Here is a 21,890-nt window from a genome sequence, read left to right on the forward strand (position 1 = left end):
GGGCTAGACAATCTGGACCCTCTCTTTCTAAAATTATCTGCCGAAATTATTGCAACCCCTATCACTACAACCCCTCGCTACATATTCGTCGCCAGACCCACTGTCTCCAGGTCATCTAAGTCTTTGCTAGGTAAAGCTCCGCCTTATCTCAGCTCACTGGTCACGATAACAACACCCACTCGTAGCACGCGCTCCAGCAGGTATATCTCACTGGTCATCCCCAAAGCCAACACCTCCTTTGGCCACCTTTCATTCCAGTTCTCTGCTGCTAGTGACTGGAACGAATTGCAAAAAATCGTTGAAGCTGGAAACTTACATTTACCTCACTGACTTTAAACATCAGCTATCTGAGCAGCTAACTGATCGCTGCAGCTGTACATAGTCCATCTGTAAATAGCCCACCCAATCTACCTACCTCATCCCCATATTGTTTTTATTTACTTTGCTGCTCTTTTGCACACCAGTATCACTACTTACACACCTTCATCTGCTCATCATCATCTGCTCATCTATCACTCCAGTGTTAATCTGCTGAATTGTAATTACTTTGCTACTGTGGCCTATTTATTGCCATACCTCCTCATGCCATTTGCACACACTGTATATAGACTTTTTTCCTACTGTATTATTGACTGTATGTTTGTTTATTCCATGTGTAACTATGTGTTGTTGTTTCTGTTGAACTGCTTTGCTTTATCTTGGCCAGGTCGCAGTTGTAAATGAGAACTTGTTCTCAACAGGCCTACCTGGTTAAATAAAGGTGAAATAAAATCAAATAAACTAGCCTGTTCAACCTCTCTTTCGTATCGTCTGAAATTCCCAAAGATTGGAAAGCTGCCGCGGTCATCCCCCTCTTCAAAGGGGGGGACACTCTTGACCCAAACTGCTACAGACCTATATCTATCCTACCCTGCCTTTCTAAGGTCTTCGAAAGCCAAGTTAATAAACAGATTACCAACCATTTCGAATCCCACCGTACCTTCTCCGCTATGCAATCTGGTTTCTGAGCTGGTCGTGGGTGCACCTCAGCCACGCTCAAGGTCCTAAACGATATCATAACCGCCATCAATAAGAGACAATACTGTGCAGCCGTATTCATCGACCTGGCCAAGGCTTTCGACTCTATCAATCACCGTATTCTTATTGGCAGACTCGACAGCCTTGGTTTCTCAAATGACTGCCTCGCCTGGTTCACCAACTACTTCTCTGATAGAGTTCAGTGTGTCAAATCGGAGGGCCTGTTGTCCGGACCTCTGGCAGTCTCTATGGGGGTGCCACAGGGTTCAATTCTCGGGATGACTCTCTTCTCTGTATACATCAATGATGTTGCTCTTGCTGCTGGTGATTCTCTGATCCACCTCTACGCAGACAACACCATTCTGTATACCTCTGGCCCTTCTTTGGAGACTGTGTTAACAACCCTCCAGACGAGCTTCAATGCCATTACAACTCTCCTTCCGTGGCCTCCAACTGCTCTTAAATGCAAGTAAAACTAAATGCATGCTCTTCAACCGATCGCTGCCTGCACCTGCCCGCCCGTCCAGCATCACTACTCTGGACGGTTCTGACTTAGAATACGTGGACAACTACAAATACCTAGATGTCTGGTTAGACTGTAAACTCTCCTTCCAGACTCACATTAGGCATCTCCAATCCAAAATGAAATCTAGAATCGGCTTCCTATTTCGCAACAAAGCATCCTTCACTCACGCTGCCAAACATACCCTTGTAAAACTGACCATCCTACCGATCCTCGACTTCGGCGATGTCATCTACAAAATAGCCTCCAATACCCTACTCAACAAATTGGATGCAGTCTATCACAGTGCCATCCGTTTTGTCACCAAAGCCCCATATATTACCTACCACTGTGACCTGTACGCTCTTGTTGGCTGGCCTTCGCTTCATACTCGTCGCCAAACCCACTGGCTCCAGGTCATCTACAAGTCTCTGCTAGGTAAAGTCCCCCCTTATCTCAGCTCACTGGTCACCATAGCAGCACCCACCCGTAGCATGCGCTCCAGCAGGTATATCTCACTGGTCACCCCCAAAGCCAGTTCCTTCTTTGGCCGCCTTTCCTTCCAGTTCTCTGCTGCCAACGACTGGAACGAACTGCAAAAATCACTGAAGCTGGAGACTCATATCTCCCTCACTAGCTTTAAGCACCAGCTGTCAGAGCAGCTCACAGATCACTGCACCTGAACATAGCCCATCTGTAAACAGCCCATCCAACTACCTCATCCCCATACTGTATTTATTTATTTATTTATTTATTTATATTGCTCCTTTGCACCCCAGTATCTCTACTTGCACATTCATCCTCTGCACATCCTACCATTCCAGTGTTGAATTGCTATATTGTAATTACTTTGCCACCATGGCCTATTTATTGCCTTAACTTACCTAATTTGCACTCACAGTATATAGACTTTTTGTTTTCTATTTTCTACTGTATTATTGACTGTATATTTTGTTTATTCCATGTGTAACTCTGTGTTGTTGTATGTGTCGAACTGCTATGCTTTATCTTGGCCAGGTTGCAGTTGTAAATGAGAACTTGTTCTCAACTAGCCTACCTGGTTAAATAAAGGACTTGTTCTCAACTGGCCTACCTGGTTAAATATAGGTGAAATAAAAAGGCAAATCCAACCCAACACATTACTGAGTACCACTCTCCATGTTTTCAAGAATAGTGGTGGACGCATCATGTTATGGGTGTGATTGTAATCGTTAAGGACTGGGGAGGTTTTCAGGATAAAAAAGAAACGGAATGGAGCTAAGCACAGACTAAAACCTGGTTCAGTCTGCTTTCCTCCAGACAGAGATGAATTCACCTTTCAGCAGGACAATAACCTAAAACACAAGGCCAAATATACACTGGAGTTGCTTACCAAGAAGACAGTGAATGTTCCTGAGTGGCCGAGGTTATCTACTTGAAAATCTATGGTAAGACCTGAAAATGGTTGTCTAGCAATGATCAACAACCAATTTGACAGAGCTTGAAGAATTTAGAAAAGAATAATGGGCAAATGTTGCACAATCTAGGTGTGGAAAGCTCTTAGAGACTCACTCGCTGCCAGAGGTGCTTCTACAAAGTATTGATTCAGAGGTGTGAATACTCATGTAAATTAGATATTTCTAAAAACATGTTGTCACGTTGTCATTATGGGGTATTGTGTGTAGATGGGTGAGGAAACAAATATATTTCCTTAAATTTTGAATTCCGTCTGTAACAACAACATGTGGAATAAGTCAAGGGGTGTGAATACTTTCTGAAGGCACATGAGGAGAACGCGGAAGTCTCTACCTATCCATTGATGTAAATATATCCCCTGTCTCATTCCCAATATGTCCACTAGATGGCAGTAGGAGATCACATGACATGTCTTGGCCACTTGAAACCAGTTGCATCTGTTTTGGGTAGTGAGTGAGTCACTGTGCCAAAATGGCTGCCATCTTAAAATGACCTTCAGGGCAATCAGGGCTTTCAAGTTACAGAGTTAAACATCAACAAATAACACAGACAGGTGAGGACACATGTCTTTTCCCTTTTCCTATTGTAAACCAGTGAGATGGATCAACATGTGGAGGATGCGTATAAAGGGGATGTGGATGGAGAAGGGAATGCATTGCTTTACAGTGACCAATCAGGGTGGACCCTTTCCATGCAGACTAAACGTTGGCACTTTTTATGACATCACCAGCAGTAAGATTTGAGTTTGATTTCCAAAAAGACAGCTTTAACTTTCTATTTTCAGACAACAACAACAAAAAAACTAATTTGGGGGGACCAGGTACCGGGTCCAAAACAACCGCTCAGAGTTTAACAGGATGAAGGTCTAGCATCACGCCAACGTAAGTGTTTTGTGGTTTGGTTCACTAAACTAGTCATTTTCTTCAACATAAAACACAACATGAAGTGATTGAGTGTTCGCACCTGCTGAGGATTATATTTTACCTACCTGTTCAGCAGCCAGGGGACCTTAGTACAGGCCAGGGCAGATCTCAGCTTGGCAGCCTCTGTGGCTACTGTTGCATTCTTGAACATCGTCCAGGCAAAGTCCCATTCCTCCACCCCTCCTGCTGCGATAGCATTACAGTACACCGTCGTCTTCAGGTTGGGGTGAATCCTGTCAATAAAGAGTTACATAAACACAAAATCAGCATCATTAAGAGAAGGAAAATAATCACGTTAACTCTATACATCATTAGGGTTGTAAAATTCTGGTTTACATTTCCCAAAGTTGCCAGTTGGAGGAGTCCCAGTTTTCCTGCTTATTTAAAAGAATAAATAATTGAGTTAACCTTTATTTAACTAGGCAAGTCAGTTAAGAACAAATTCTTATTTACAATGACGGCCCAGGAACAGTGGGTTAACTGCCTTGTTCAGGGGTAGGACTATTCCTTCCTGATTCCAGGAATCTTCCAACTGGGATTTCTGGTAAACCTGGGAATTTTGGGAAAGTCCCGGGATATGGCAACCCAAATAATTGTGCTTGGTACTCACGGGTTGTGGTCTGGGTTCAGCATCCACTCTCTGAACCAGACGCTGGTGAGAACCCTGCAGCGCTCCACTCCCATTCGACACGCAAACGATATGGCGTTGATTTGGTTGTACCTGAGAGACGAGGGACAGGAGGGATGAGAGGGACAGGAGGGACAGGAGAGACAGGAGGGACAGGAGAGACAGGAGGGATGAGAGGGACAGGAGAGACAGGAAGGACAGGAGGGACAGGAGGGATGAGAGGGACAGGAGGGACAGGAAGGACAGGAGGGACGAGAGGGACAGGAGGGATGAGAGGGACAGGAGGGACAGGAGGGACAGGAGGGACAGGAGGGATGAGAGGGACAGGAGGGATGAGAGGGACATTAGGGATGAGAGGGACAGGAGGGACAGGAGAGACAGGAGAGACGAGAGGGACAGGAGGGACAGGAGAGACAGGAGGGATGAGAGGGACAGGAGGGATGAGAGGGACAGGAGGGACAGGAGGGATGAGAGGGACAGGAGGGACAGGAGAGATGAGAGGGACAGGAGGGATGAGAGGGACAGGAGGGATGAGAGGGACAGGAGGGACAGGAGGGATGAGAGGGACAGGAGGGATGAGAGGGACAGGAGGGACAGGAGAGACAGGAGAGACGAGAGGGACAGGAGGGACAGGAGGGACAGGAGGGATGAGAGGGACAGGAGAGACAGGAAGGACAGGAGGGACGAGAGGGACAGGAGGGACAGGAGGGATGAGAGGGACAGGAGGGACAGGAGAGACAGGAGAGACGAGAGGGACAGGAAGGACAGGAGAGACAGGAGGGATGAGAGGGACAGGAGAGACAGGAAGGACAGGAGGGACGAGAGGGACAGGAGGGACAGGAGGGACAGGATGGACAGGAGGGACAGGGGGGACAGGAGAGACAGGAAGGACAGGAGGGACGAGAGGGACAGGAGGGATGAGAGGGACAGGAGAGACAGGAAGGACAGGAGGGACGAGAGGGACAGGAGGGACAGGAGGGATGAGAGGGACAGGAGGGATGAGAGGGACAGGAGGGACAGGAGGGATGAGAGGGACAGGAGGGACAGGAGAGATGAGAGGGACAGGAGGGATGAGAGGGACAGGAGGGATGAGAGGGACAGGAGGGACAGGAGGGATGAGAGGGACAGGAGGGATGAGAGGGACAGGAGGGACAGGAGAGACAGGAGAGACGAGAGGGACAGGAGGGACAGGAGGGACAGGAGGGATGAGAGGGACAGGAGGGACAGGAGGGACAGGAGGGACAGGGGGGACAGGAGGGACAGGGGGGACAGGGGGGACAAGGGGGACAGGGGGGACAGGGGGGACAGGAGGGACAGGGGGACAGGGGGACAGGGGGGAGAGAGGGACAGGGGGGAGAGAGGGACGACGGGAGGGACAGGAGGGACAGGGGGACAGGAGGGACAGGAGGGACAGGAGGGACAGGAGGGACAGGAGGGATGAGAGGGACAGGAGGGACAGGAGGGATGAGAGGGACAGGAGGGACAGGAGGGACAGGAGGGACAGGAGGGACAGGAGAGACAGGAGAGACAGGAGGGACAGGAGGGACAGGAGGGACAGGGGAGACAGGGGAGACAGGAGGGACAGGGGAGACAGGAGGGACAGGAGGGACAGGGCTGTGGAACGGCTCACATTATGGTAATATCTAAGTGTTCGTCCCGAATAGCACCCTATTCCCTATGTAGTGCACTCCTTTTGAAAACAGACCAATAATGTGTATTTAACGTTGTAAGAAAAGCGAATGAAAGATATATTTACAAAAACACAATTCTGTATCTTAATTGGTTTAAAAAATAACATTTAATTTGAAAAGCAGAGTTGTTACTGGTCGTTGTGTCCAGTGGGGACTCTGGTCCAATCAGCCGTTACGGTCCTGAAGTAATCAAACAGAGGGGAGACCTGCATCTTCAGGTAAGCCTGGGAGACAAACAGAGACAGTTTGACTTATTGATTTATTCCGGTACAAATTCATGTTGTACATGATAATAACAGCAGTCAAAGATAATAGGATGTCATTAGATAACCAGTACAGTATGAACCAATCAGACCTGTTGTTTCAGCCTGGGAGAAGTACAGTATGAACCAATCAGACCTGTTGTTTCAGCTAAACCTGGGAGAAGTACAGTATGAACCAATCAGACCTGTTGTTTCAGCTAAACCTGGGAGAAGTACAGTATGAACCAATCAGACCTGTTGTTTCAGCTAAGCCTGGGAGAAGTACAGTATGAACCAATCAGACCTGTTGTTTCAGCCTGGGAGAAGTACAGTACGAAACAATCAGACCTGTTGTTTCAGCTAAACCTGGGAGAAGTACAGTATGAACCAATCAGACCTGTTGTTTCAGCCTGGGAGAAGTACAGTATGAACCAATCAGACCTGTTGTTTCAGCTAAACCTGGGAGAAGAACAGTATGAACCAATCAGACCTGTTGTTTCAGCCTGGGAGAAGTACAGTACGAACCAATCAGACCTGTTGTTTCAGCTAAACCTGGGAGAAGAACAGTATGAACCAATCAGACCTGTTGTTTCAGCCTGGGAGAAGTACAGTATGAACCAATCAGACCTGTTGTTTCAGCCTGGGAAAACAGCACTGAAGTTTGTTACTTGTTGGTCTTTGTTATGTCCTCTATATGTATTGTTATGTCCTCTATGTGTATTGTTATGTCCTCTATGTGTATTGTTATGTCCTCTATGTGTATTGTTGTGTCCTCTATGTGTATTGTTGTGTCCTCTATATGTATTGTTGTGTCCTCTATATGTATTGTTATGTCCTCTATATGTATTGTTATGTCCTCTATATGTATTGTTGTTGATCTTTGTTATGTACACTATATGTATTGTAATGTCCTCTATATGTATTGTTGTTGATCTTTGTTATGTCCTCTATGTGTATTGTTATGTCCTCTATGTGTATTGTTATGTCCTCTATGTGTATTGTTATGTCCTCTATATGTATTGTTATGTCCTCTATATGTATTGTTGTTGATCTTTGTTATGTCCTCTATATGTATTGTTATGTCCTCTATGTGTATTGTTATGTCCTCTATGTGTATTGTTATGTCCTCTATATGTATTGCTATGTCCTCTATATGTATTGTTATGTCCTCTATATGTATTGTTATGTCCTCTATATGTATTGTTGTTGGTCTTTGTTATGTCCTCTATATGTATTGTTATGTCCTCTATGTGTATTGTTATGTCCTCTATATGTATTGTTATGTCCTCTATATGTGTTGTTGTTGATCTTTGTTATGTCCTCTATATGTATTGTTGTTGGTCTTTGTTATGTCCTCTATATGTATTGTTGTTGATCTTTGTCATTTTCTCAAACTACAACTATAATTGTATTGTTTCACAACAGTCATCAGACTCCAATATTCCAGAGTACATAATAATACGACTATATTATGATTGTATTAGACTATGAGACTAATAATGATATGTTGTAAGTTGTTCTATGTCATTTTCTTATGTACGAAAACTATGTACAGTTAAAAATGATACTAGAGCTTCATGGCTGTCATTAGATGCCAAAATTCCAGACTATATAATATAATTATTATAGTATATTGTATATTTAGGGTAGCAGAATTACAGTAACTTTTTTTAAATATTCCCAGGTTTTGCAGGGAATCTGTAATCCTCCTACCAGGAACACCTGGAGAATATGGGAAAATGACAGAACTTCTGCAACTGTAAATGTTTGATATATCATATTATAGGAAGAACCCACCTGTAGCATGCCGTACACCTGTCCACGGTCAAACATGAGGATATAGTAGTTAAGATTCCTGATAGCTGATTCCCAGGGGATGTAGTCTCTCTCCTGAGACAGGTACCTGGTAATATATAATATAAGAGGTTATTCCCAGGGGATGGAGTCTCTCTCCTGAGACAGGTACCTGGTAATATATAATATATAATATAAGAGGGTATTCCCAGGGGATGGAGTCTCTCTCCTGAGACAGGTACCTGGTAATATATAATATATAATATAAGAGGGTATTCCCAGGGGATGTAGTCTCTCTCCTGAGACAGGTACCTGGTAATATATAATATATAATATAAGAGGGTATTCCCAGGGGATGTAGTCTCTCTCCTGAGACAGGTACCTGGTAATATATAATATATAATATAAGAGGGTATTCCCAGGGGATGTAGTCTCTCTCCTGAGACAGGTACCTGGTAATATATAATATATAATATAAGAGGGTATTCCCAGGGGATGGAGTCTCTCTCCTGAGACAGGTACCTAGTAATATATAATATAAGAGGGTATTCCCAGGGGATGTAGTCTCTCTCCTGAGACAGGTACCTGGTAATATATAATATATAATATAACAGGTGATTCCCAGGGGATGGAGTCTCTCTCCTGAGACAGGTACCTGGTAATATATAATATCACAGGTGATTCCCAGGGGATGGAGTCTCTCCTGAGACAGGTACCTGGTAATATATAATATAAGAGGGTATTCCCAGGGGATGGAGTCTCTCCTGAGACAGGTACCTGGTAATATATAATATATAATATAAGAGGGTATTCCCAGGGGATGTAGTCTCTCTCCTGAGACAGGTACCTGGTAATATATAATATATAATATAAGAGGGTATTCCCAGGGGATGGAGTCTCTCCTGAGACAGGTACCTGGTAATATATAATATATAACATAGGAGGTGATTCGCAGGGGATGGAGTCTCTCTCCTGAGACAGGTACCTGGTAATATATAATATATAATATAAGAGGGTATTCCCAGGGGATGGAGTCTCTCCTGAGACAGGTACCTGGTAATATATAATATATAACATAGGAGGTGATTCGCAGGGGATGGAGTCTCTCTCCTGAGACAGGTACCTGGTAATATATAATATATAATATAAGAGGGTATTCCCAGGGGATGGAGTCTCTCCTGAGACAGGTACCTGGTAATATATAATATAAGAGGTGATTCCTAGGGGATGGAGTCTCTCTCCTGAGACAGGTACCTGGTAATATATAATATATAATATAGGAGGGTATTCCCAGGGGATGGAGTCTCTCTCCTGAGACAGGTACCTGGTAATATATAATATATAATATAACAGGTGATTCCCAGGGGATGGAGTCTCTCTCCTGAGACAGGTACCTGGTAATATATAATATATAATATAACAGGTGATTCCCAGGGGATGGAGTCTCTCTCCTGAGACAGGTACCTGGTAATATATAATATATAATATAACAGGTGATTCCAAGGGGATGGAGTCTCTCCTGAGACAGGTACCTGGTAATATATAATATATAATATAAGAGGGTATTCCCAGGGGATGGAGTCTCTCCTGAGACAGGTACCTGGTAATATATAATATATAATATAAGAGGTGATTCCTAGGGGATGGAGTCTCTCCTGAGACAGGTACCTGGTAATATATAATATATAATATAAGAGGGTATTCCCAGGGGATGGAGTCTCTCCTGAGACAGGTACCTGGTAATATATAATATAAGAGGGTATTCCCAGGGGATGGAGTCTCTCCTGAGACAGGTACCTGGTAATATATAATATATATTATAAGAGGTGATTCCCAGAGGATGGAGTCTCTCCTGAGACAGGTACCTGGTAATAAATCATCTGTATAGTAGAATATATTATTGTAATTACCTGGTGGTCCTCAGAGCTAACGTCGTGTTGATCACCTTGGCCCTGGAAACAGACAACATGACAGCACAAGGACATCAGCTTCCAGCCTTCCACACAGTTTCACCAGGAAATACAGTAGGTGGTTGGTGGGGGGGGGGGGGCATTAGCTGAAGTCAGGAAGAGCTTTACCTGGCCAGATTGAAGGCGTCATCCACAATCTGAGCTCTGTTAATTAAAGGAATGACCTGCACAAAACAAGAAGTTATTCCGTTACGCCGCGGTCACATGGAATCATATCCTGGAAAGGTAACATCCACATGAGATTGTATTAATAACGTCCACTACACCGTGTGGTCCGCGGTGAGCTGGTTGATGAGTCGTTCCCAGTTGTCCGTGTCGTAGTTAACCCTGTAATAGCCAGACACGTTGAGGTTGGCCAGGACCCACTCAGATCCCGCTGTCGTCATGGGGACGTGTCTGTCTGGTGGAGGAAACGCAACACACTGGTCTCAGCTGGACTCGCAACCTTCTGACTGGTTTTCCAGAACATCCTGGTTAGAGGTGGATTCACGGATTTACTGCTTATTCCCTAGTAATTCCATGAAATATTCCAACCACGATTTCTGGAAACTAGAAGGACTTTTTTTTGGGAACTTTACCAGAATTTTGCATCCCTGGTCTCAAGTTAGGATTCAACACAGAACATCCTGTAGTGATGAACAATAACAAGACCTGGACCAGGGACATCTCCCACTGATACACATGGAAGTGTTCATCAGACCAGGGACATCTCCACTGATACCCATGGACCTGTTCATCAGTCCAGGTTCTGTACATCTCCCACTGATACCCATGGACCTGTTCATCAGTCCAGGTTCTGTACATCTCCACTGATACACATGGACCTGTTCATCAATCCAGGTTCTGTACATCTCCCACTGATACACATGGACCTGTTCATCAGACCAGGGACATCTCCCACTGATACCCATGGACCTGTTCATCAGTCCAGGTTCTGTACATCTCCCACTGATACCCATGGACCTGTTCATCAGTCCAGGGACATCTCCCACTGATACCCATGGACCTGTTCATCAGTCCAGGTTCTGTACATCTCCACTGATACCCATGGACCTGTTCATCGTCCAGGTTCTGTACATCTCCACTAATACCCATGGACCTGTTCATCAGTCCAGGTTCTGTTCATCTCCCACTGATACCCATGGACCTGTTCATCAGTCCAGGTTCTGTTCATCTCCCACTGATACCCATGGACCTGTTCATCAGTCCAGGTTCTGTTCATCTCCCACTGATACCCATGGACCTGTTCATCAGTCCAGGTTCTGTACATCTCCCACTGATACCCATGGACCTGTTCATCAGTCCAGGGACATCTCCCACTGATACCCATGGACCTGTTCATCAGTCCAGGGACATCTCCCACTGATACCCATGGACCTGTTCATCAGTCCAGGTTCTGTTCATCTCCACTGATACCCATGGACCTGTTCATCAGTCCAGGTTCTGTACATCTCCCACTGATACCCATGGACCTGTTCATCAGTCCAGGTTCTGTACATCTCCACTGATACCCATGGACCTGTTCATCAGTCCAGGGACATCTCCACTGATACCCATGCAGGACTTCATCTGAAACAGACGCTGCATTATAAATACCTGTTTCCTGAAGAAGCCAGTGCTGCTCTCTCTCCACGCCGCCCTTCATCCATTTGATGGGAACCATCCATGTGTAACTAAACAAACATTGGAACGGGATGGTCAGGTGACTGAATTCAACATCATTTGGAGGTTTATCATCATGACGTTATTGTTGGGCACCCAGCCTGCACTAATCCCTCCCTAACCCCAGGCTGCACTAACCCCTCCCTAACCCCAGGCTACACTAACCCCTCCCTAACCCCTCCCTAACCCCAGGCTGCACTAACCCCTCCCTAACCCCAGGCTACACTAACCCCTCCCTAACCCCTCCCTAACCCCAGGCTATACTAACCCCTCCCTAACCCCAGGCTGCACTAACCCCTCCCTAACCCCTCCCTAAACCCAGGCTGCACTAACCCCTCCCTAACCCCTCCCTAACCCCTCCCTAACCCCAGGCTATACAAACCCCTCCCTAACCCCTCCCTAACCCCAGGCTGCACTAACCCCTCCCTGACCCCTCCCTAACCCCAGGCTGCACTAACCCCTCCCTGACCCCAGGCTGCACAAACCCCTCCCTAACCCCTCCCTAACCCCTCCCTAACCCCAGGCTATACTAACCCCTCCCTAACCCCTCCCTAACCCCAGGCTGCACTAACCCCTCCCTAACCCCAGGCTACACTAACCCCTCCCTAACCCCTCCCTAACCCCAGGCTATACTAACCCCTCCCTAACCCCAGGCTGCACTAACCCCTCCCTAACACCTCCCTAACCCCTCCCTAAACCCAGGCTGCACTAACCCCTCCCTAACCCCTCCCTAACCCCAGGCTATACTAACCCCTCCCTAACCCCTCCCTAACCCAAGGCTGCACTAACCCCCTCCCTGACCCCTCCCTAACCCCAGGCTGCACTAACCCCTCCCTGACCCCAGTCTGCACTAACCCCTCCCTAACCCCAGGCTGGACTAACCCCTCCCTAACCCCTCCCTAACCCCAGGCTGCACTAACCCCTCCCTAACCACTCCCTAACCCCTCCCTAACCCCTCCCTAACCCCAGGCTATACTAACCCCTCCCTTCCCCTCCCTAACACCAGGCTACACTAACCCCTCCCTGACCCCTCCCTAACCCCAGGCTGCACTAACCCCTCCCTGACCCCAGGCTGCACTAACCCCTCCCTAACCCCAGGCTATACTAACCCCTCCCTAACCCCTCCCTAACCCCAGGCTGGACTAACCCCTGCCTAACCCCTCCCTAACCCCTCCCTAACCCCAGGCTATACTAACCCCAGGCTGCACTAACCCCTCCCTAACCCCAGGCTGCACTAACCCCTCCCTAACCCCAGGCTATACTAACCCCTCCCTAACCCCTCCCTAACCCCAGGCTGCACTAACCCCTCCCTGACCCCAGGCTATACTAACCCCTCCCTGACCCCTCCCTAACCCCATTCTATACTAACCCCTCCCTAACCCCAGGCTATACTAACCCCTCCCTAACCCCTCCCTAACCCCAGGCTGCACTAACCCCTCCCTAACCCCAGGCTATACTAACCCCTCCCTAACCCCTCCCTAACCCCAGGCTGCACTAACTCCTCCCTAACCCCAGGCTATAATAACCCCTCCCTAACCCCTCCCTAACACCAGGCTGCACTAACCCCTCCCTAACCCCTCCCTAACCCCAGGCTGCACTAACCCCTCCCTAACCCCAGGCTATACTAACCCCTCCCTAACCCCTCCCTAACCCCAGGCTGCACTAACCCCTCCCTAACCCCTCCCTAACCCCAGGCTGCACTAACCTCTCCCTAACCCCTCCCTAACCCCAGGCTATAATAACCCCTCCCTAACCCCAGGCTGCACTAACCCCTCCCTAACCCCAGGCTGCACTAACCCCTCCCTAACCCCTCCCTAACCCCTCCCTCTAATTAGAGTGTCTACGGCCGGCCCTCAGTGTCTACGGCCGGCCCTCAGTGTCTACGGCTGGCCCTCAGTGTCTAATCTGGACCTCGAGGCTTGTTTCACTGCCTTTTCATTCTTCTCCTCTAATGAGGAAGTGACTTGGGACACCAATTATCAGGTAGAGCAGAAAACCAGCAGTACTCCAGACCTCGTAGGGCGAGACTTCAACACACATTACATTATATTATATTACATTAGGGAAAGGGGAAACCTAGTCAGTTGCACATCTGAATGTATTTAACCGAAATGTGTCTTCCTCATTTAACCCTCTGAATCAGAGAGGTGCAGGGGGCTGCCTTAACCAACGTTCACGTCATCGGAGCCCATGGAGCAGCTGTTGGGGGTTAACCTATTGCCTTGCTGCTGGGGGGTTAACCTATTGCCTTGACGTTGGGGGGTTAACATATTGCCTTGACGTTGGGGGGTTAACCTATTGCCTTGCTGTTGGGGCTTAACGGCCTTGACGTTGGGGGTTAACTGCCTTGACGTTGGGGCTTAACTGCCTTGACGTTGGGGGTTAACTGCCTTGACGTTGGGGGTTAACTGCCTTGACGTTGGGGGTTAACTGCCTTGACGTTGGGGGTTAACTGCCTTGACGTTGGGGGTTAACGGCCTTGCTCAAGGGCAGAACGGCGGATTCTTCCACCTTCCCGGCTCGGGGATTACAGCTAGCGACCTTTGGGTCACTGGCCCAACGCTCTTAACCTCTACGCGACCTGGTCTGTGGTAAAACAGCATCACACAACAGAGATCAAGAACAATATTTACTTGTACGGAGAAGGTCTGTCCACTACAGAGTCAGGGTCCAGGAGGAAGTGCTTCTGGGTAATGTGTCCCGTGGCCGTATCTATGGTAACCACCGGGAAGCCCATCTGAAGGATCCAGCGGTTCATGATGTCGTGCACCGTGTGAGGTAGACTCATGCCTGGAGTGGTGAGGACTGCCTTTCAGAGGATGGAACACACAAAAACACCTTAACAGACAGAGAGAGGACAACGGCACCGTCTCTGGTCGTTCAAGACTGATTTAATGACAGAGAGGACAACGGCGCCGTCTCTGGTCGTTCAAGACTGATTTAACGACAGAGAGGACAACGGCACCGTCTCTATGGTCGTTCAAGACTGATTTAATGACAGAGAGGACAACGGCACCGTCTCTATGGTCGTTCAAGACTGATTTAACGACAGAGAGAGGACGACGGCACCGTCTCTATGGTCGTTCAAGACTGATTTAATGACAGAGAGAGGACGACGGCACCGTCTCTATGGTCGTTCAAGACTGATTTAATGACAGAGAGAGGACGACGGCACCGTCTCTATGGTCGTTCAAGACTGATTTAATGACAGAGAGGACAACGGCACCGTCTCTATGGTCGTTCAAGACTGATTTAATGACAGAGAGGACAACGGCACCGTCTCTATGGTCGTTCAAGACTGATTTAACGACAGAGAGAGGACGACGGCACCGTCTCTATGGTCGTTCAAGACAGAGAGGACGACGGCACCGTCTCTATGGTCGTTCAAGACAGAGAGGACAACGGCACCGTCTCTATGGTCGTTCAAGACTGATTTAATGACAGAGAGGACAACGGCACCCAATAAGAAAATAGGACTTACTTTCTGAAGATGATCCCAGAGATCTGAATACACTGTGTTGTTGAAGGCAAACTCATTCAGGTACGACTGAGAGAGAGAGAGAGGAGAGAGAGAGAGAGGGGAGAGAGCGAGAGGGGGAGAGAGAGAGAGGGGAGAGAGGAGAGAGAGAGAGAGCGAGAGAGAGAGAGGGGAGAGAGCGAGAGGGGGAGAGAGAGAGGGGAGAGAGCGAGAGGGGAGAGAGAGAGAGGGGAGAGAGAGAGAGGAGGAGAGAGAGAGAGGAGAGAGAGAGAGAGAGAGAGGGGAGAGAGAGAGGGGAGAGAGAGAGGGGGAGAGAGGGGAGGAGAGAGAGGAGAGAGAGAGAGGGAGAGGAGAGGGAAGAGGAGGAGAGAGAGAGAGAGAGGGGGGGAGAGAGGGAGAGAGAGAGGAGAGAGAGAGAGAGAGAGAGAGAGGGAGGAGGAAGTGTCATGATGTGGGTTGAATCCCTGCTGTCTCCACTGACCCCATCTGACCCCTAAACAACATCCTGTAGACCACCTCTGATGACTTCTACAGTTACTCACTAAGACAGGATCTGATTACTGTAGTCACTAAGACAGGATCTGATTACTGTAGTCACTAAGACAGGGTCTGTTTACTGTAGTCACTAAGACAGGGTCTGTTTACTGTAGTCACTAAGACAGGATCTGATTACTATAGTCACTAAGACAGGGTCTGTTTACTGTAGTCACTAAGACAGGGTCTGTTTACTGTAGTCACTAAGACAGGATCTGATTACTGCAGTCACTAAGACAGGATCTGAATACTGTAGTCACTAAGACAGGGTCTGTTTACTGTAGTCACTAAGACAGGATCTGATTACTGTACTGCAGTCACTAAGACAGGATCTGATTACTGCAGTCACTAAGACAGGATCTGAATACTGTAGTCACTAAGACAGGGTCTGTTTACTGTAGTCACTAAGACAGGATCTGAATGCTGTAGTTACTAAGACAGGATCTGATTACTGTAGTTACTAAGACAGGATCTGATTACTGTAGTTACTAAGACAGGATCTGATTACTGTAGTTACTAAGACAGGATCTGAATACTGTAGTTACTAAGACAGGATCTGATTACTGTACTGTAGTCACTAAGACAGGATCTGATTACTGTAGTTACTAAGACAGGATCTGATTACTGTAGTCACTAAGACAGGATCTGAATACTGTAGTCACTAAGACAGGATCTGTTTACTGTACTGCAGTCACTAAGACAGGATCTGAATACTGTACTGTACTCACTAAGACAGGATCTGATTACTGTAGTCACTAAGACAGGATCTGTTTACTGTACTGTAGTCACTAAGACAGGATCTGAATACTGTAGTCACTAAGACAGGATCTGATTACTGTACTGTAGTCACTAAGACAGGATCTGATTACTGTACTGTAGTTACTAAGACAGGATCTGAATACTGTACTGTAGTCACTAAGACAGGATCTGAATACTGTAGTCACTAAGACAGGATCTGAATACTGTAGTCACTAAGACAGGATCTGATTACTGTACTGCAGTCACTAAGACAGGATCTGAATACTGTAGTTACTAAGACAGGATCTGATTACTGTAGTCACTAAGACAGGATCTGAATACTGTAGTCACTAAGACAGGATATGTTTACTGTACTGCAGTCACTAAGACAGGATCTGAATACTGTACTGTAGTCACTAAGACAGGATCTGAATACTGTAGTCACTAAGACAGGATCTGAATACTGTACTGTAGTTACTAAGACAGGATCTGATTACTGTAGTTAGTAAGACAGGGTCTGTTTACTGTACTGTAGTTAGTAAGACAGGGTCTGTTTACTGTACTGTAGTCACTAAGACAGGATCTGATTACTGTACTGTAGTTACTAAGACAGGATCTGATTACTGTAATGTAGTTACTAAGACAGGATCTGTTTACTGTAGTTACTAAGACAGGATATGTTTACTGTAGTTACTAAGACAGGATCAAATTACTGTACTGTAGTTACTAAGACAGGATCTGATTACTGTACTGTAGTTACTAAGACAGGATCTGTTTACTGTAGTTACTAAGACAGGATCTGAATACTGTACTGTAGTTACTAAGACAGGATCTGAATACTGTAGTTACTAAGACAGGGTCTGTTTACTGTACTGCAGTTACTAAGACAGGGTCTGTTTACTGTACTGCAGTTACTAAGACAGGATCTCTTTACTGTACTGTAGTTACTAAGACAGGATCTGAATACTGTACTGTAGTTACTAAGACATGATCTGATTACTGTACTGTAGTTACTAAGACAGGATCTGATTACTGTACTGTAGTTACTAAGACAGGATCTGATTACTGTAGTTACTAAGACAGGATCTGTTTACTGTAGTTACTAAGACAGGATCTGAATACTGTACTGTAGTTACTAAGACAGGGTCTGATTACTGTAGTTACTAAGACAGGATCTGATTACTGTAGTTACTAAGACAGGGTCTGTTTACTGTAGTCACTAAGACAGGATCTGATTACTATAGTTACTAAGACAGGATCTGATTACTGTAGTTACTAAGACAGGATCTGATTACTGTACTGTAGTTGCTAAGACAGGATCTGATTACTGTAGTTACTCAGACAGGATCTGATTACTGTACTGTAGTTACTCAGACAGGATCTGATTACTGTAGTTACTAAGACAAGGTCTGTTTACTGTAGTTATATTAACTACTTTACTGTTAGCATACTGTAACTATACTCACAGTGAGTCCTCTGGTTAATATACTGTAACTATACTCACAGTGAGTCCTCTGGTTAACATACTGTAACTATACTATACTCACAGTGAGTCCTCTGGTTAATATACTGTAACTATACTCACAGTGAGTCCTCTGGTTAATATACTGTAACTATACTCACAGTGAGTCCTCTGGTTAATACACTGTAACTATACTCACAGTGAGTCCTCTGGTTAATACACTGTAACTATACTCACAGTGAGTCCTCTGGTTAATGTACTGTAACTATACTCACAGTGAGTCCTCTGGTTAATACACTGTAACTATACTCACAGTGAGTCCACTGGTTAATATACTGTAACTATACTCACAGTGAGTCCTCTGGTTAACATACTGTAACTATACTATACTCACAGTGAGTCCTCTGGTTAATATACTGTAACTATACTCACAGTGAGTCCTCTGGTTAATATACTGTAACTATACTCACAGTGAGTCCTCTGGTTAATATACTGTAACTATACTCACAGTGAGTCCTCTGGTTAATATACTGTAACTATACTATACTCACAGTGAGTCCTCTGGTTAATGTACTGTAACTATACTCACAGTGAGTCCTCTGGGTAATATACTGTAGCTATACTCACAGTGAGTCCTCTGGTTAATATACTGTAACTATACTATGCTCACAGTGAGTCCTCTGGTTAATACACTGTAACTATACTCACAGTGAGTCCTCTGGTTAACATACTGTAACTATACTCACAGTGAGTCCCCAGGTTAATATACTGTAACTATACTCACAGTGAGTCCTCTGGTTAACATACTGTAACTATACTCACAGTGAATCCTCTGGTTAACATACTGTAACTATACTCACAGTGAATCCTCTGGTTAATATACTGTAACTATACTCACAGTGAGTCCTCTGGTTAATATACTGTAAATATACTCACAGTGAGTCCTCTGGTTAATATACTGTAACTATACTCACAGTGAGTCCTCTGGTTAATACACTGTAACTATACTATACTCACAGTGAGTCCTCTGGTTAATATACTGTAACTATACTCACACTAAGTCCTCTGGCGAAGACGGGCTCTGTCAGGAAGTCAGACAGCATCCTTAGAACTGCAGCTCCCTGGGAGGAAGAGAACACAGGATTTGAGAAAGAGAAAAACATAGTCACATTGGATTAAAATGTTTTTTCCAGTCAGATCAGGAAATATTCTGGGACCTCTTCACTAGAGAGAAGGTATAACCACAGAGCTCCCTACTCCACCAGAGAGAAGGTATAACCTCCCTACTCCACCAGAGAGAAGGTATAACCTCCCTACTCCACCAGAGAGAAGGTATAACCTCCCTACTCCACCAGAGAGAAGGTATAACCTCCCTACTCCACCAGAGAGAAGGTATAACCTCCATACTCCACCAGAGAGAAGGTATAACATCCCTACTCCACCAGAGAGAAGGTATAACCTCCCTACTCCACCAGAGAGAAGGTATAACCTCCCTACTCCACCAGAGAGAAGGTATAACCTCCCTACTACACCAGAGAGAAGGTATAACCTCCCTACTACACCAGAGAGAAGGTATAACCTCCCTACTACACCAGAGAGAAGGTATAACCTCCCTACAACACCAGAGAGAAGGTATAACCACGGAGCTCCCAGCTTGTGTTCTGCAGTGAGATACTCTCTACCAGTCCATGTTATTTATGTGGTCTAGAACAGAGAAAAACCTTGCAGTAGTTGGTGGTGTTGAACATCTTGTTAACTGTGTTACCTTCTCAACAAACACTCTATTCCACTAGGTAGCTATTACTCTTTCCAATGTCAAGACAACTTCATTTACTGATTGGACAGAGAGCAGAATTTGCCAATCAATCGAGATAGACTTCCATTGTAGTCATTCAAGTTGTTTACTGGCCAGCAAGCTGAGAATGAATGATCAATTAGCTGATATAGCGACTACTGAATCTGAACCAAAATTAATCAAAGATTTTCCGTTTCTATAGGAACAGCTCCGATTGTAAATCCACACCAAGCCACCCCCTTTTCTATAGGAACAGCTCCGATTGTAAATCCACACCAAGCCACCCCCGTTTCTATAACAACTCTGAATTTGTAACAATGGCGCCGGAGAAGAAGGCTGACATTTTACCTGTCCCCAACCGATTGTGTTTTTGTTTGTTTATTAGCATTGTTCGTAACACATTTTGTAACTTATTTTTGTACATCTTATGACCGAAAAGCTCCTGGACATCAGGACTGTGATTACTCACCACGGACTGGCAGAATCCTTCTAGACATCAGGACTGTGATTACTCACCACGGACTGGCAGAATCCTTCTAGACATCAGGACTGTTATTACTCACCACGGACTGGCAGAATCCTTCTAGACATCAGGACTGCGATTACTCACCACGGACTGGCAGATACCTTTTTTTCCTTTAACAGTCTGACGTGCCCGATGCGAATGATATACTGCTTTATTCGGGAACAGGCCCAGATCCCCGTGATTTGCGTGAAGAGAAGGCGGAGAAAAAGGCGCCGGAGGGCGGGCTGCCTTCTGAGAAATCATAGGCGATCGAATAAACCCCCACTTCCTTCCGTTCTGCTAGCAAATGTGCTAATCTTTGGAGAATAAAATAGATGACCTACGCGGAAGATTATCCTACCAGCGGGACATTCAAAACTGTAATATCTTATGCTTCACGGAGTTGTGGCTGAATGATGACACTGTCAACATACAGCTGGCTGGTTATATGCTGCACCGGCAGGATAGAACAGCGGCGTCTGGTAAGACAAGGGGCGGCGGACTATGTATTTTTGTAAATAACAGCTGGTGCGCGATATCTAAGGAAGTCTCGAGCTATTGCTTGCCTGAGGTTGAGTATCTCATGATAAGCTGTAGACCACACTACCTACCAAGAGAGTTTTCATCAGTTTTTTTCGTAGCTGTTTACATACCACCACAGTCAGAGGTTGGCACTAAGACAGCATTGAATGAGCTGTATTCCGCCGTAAGCAAACAAGAAAACGTTCACCCAGAGGCAGCACTCCTAGTGGCCGGGGACTTTAATGCAGGGAAACTTAAATCCGTTTTACAACATTTCTACCAGCATGTTAAATGTGCAACCAGAGGGGAAAAACTGTAGACCACCTTTACTCCACACACAGAGACGCATAGAAAGCTCTCCTTCGCCCTCCATTTGGCAAATCTGACCATAATTCTATCCTCGTGATTCCTTCTTACAAGCAATAATTAAAGCAGGAATCACCAGTGACTAGATCAATAAAAAAGTGGTCAGATATTTTAAATGTATTTTTTTTATTTAACCTTTATTTAACTAGGGTAGTCAGTTAAGAACAAATTCGTATTTACAATGACGGCCTACCCCGGCAAAACCCGGACGACTCTGGGCCAATTGTGCGCCGCCCTATGGGACTCCCAATCACAGCCAGATGTGATGCAGCCTGGACTCAAACCAGGTACTGCAGTGACATCTTGTTACGTTCCCCAGTTTCTGTGTTGTAGTTTGTGTTTCAGGTAATGGCTTCCTGAAGTTCTCCAAGCAGCTGATTGGTCGGCCCCATTGCGGATTGGAGAGCTGACCCCGCCCCCTCGTCAGTACACAGCTGTCTCCAATTAACAACCCCACCTAAAGCTATATAAGCCAGTGTGCTGTTGCTCAGGGGAGAAAAAGAGATGATTGCATCGAGATATTTGCTGAGAGAGGAGGTTGATGGCAGAGGGTTATATATATATGTTGGTTGTTTCTCAGAAAGAGAATTTGGTATGTACTTAGTT

At 46.0% G+C, this 21,890-nt stretch overlaps 1 protein-coding gene across 1 annotated transcript in view; it reads right to left on the reverse strand.

The window, feature by feature from the left end:
• anpepa (alanyl (membrane) aminopeptidase a) overlaps positions 1–21,890 on the reverse strand; it is a 92,308-nt gene that overhangs the window by 7,970 nt on the left and 62,448 nt on the right. Inside the window, exons 9-19 of the mRNA XM_029744178.1 lie at positions 19,152–19,217; positions 15,366–15,431; positions 14,518–14,693; positions 11,819–11,895; positions 10,489–10,622; positions 10,331–10,386; positions 10,163–10,204; positions 8,256–8,361; positions 6,349–6,440; positions 4,508–4,618; positions 3,963–4,130 (exon numbers count right to left, since the gene is read on the reverse strand). Of these exons, the coding sequence (XP_029600038.1) occupies positions 3,963–4,130; positions 4,508–4,618; positions 6,349–6,440; positions 8,256–8,361; positions 10,163–10,204; positions 10,331–10,386; positions 10,489–10,622; positions 11,819–11,895; positions 14,518–14,693; positions 15,366–15,431; positions 19,152–19,217 (1,094 nt within the window). The remainder of the gene's footprint in view (positions 1–3,962; positions 4,131–4,507; positions 4,619–6,348; positions 6,441–8,255; positions 8,362–10,162; positions 10,205–10,330; positions 10,387–10,488; positions 10,623–11,818; positions 11,896–14,517; positions 14,694–15,365; positions 15,432–19,151; positions 19,218–21,890) is intronic.

This window comes from Salmo trutta, unplaced genomic scaffold (genome assembly GCF_901001165.1).
Source record: "Salmo trutta unplaced genomic scaffold, fSalTru1.1, whole genome shotgun sequence".
Taxonomy (NCBI): Eukaryota; Metazoa; Chordata; class Actinopteri; order Salmoniformes; family Salmonidae; genus Salmo; species Salmo trutta.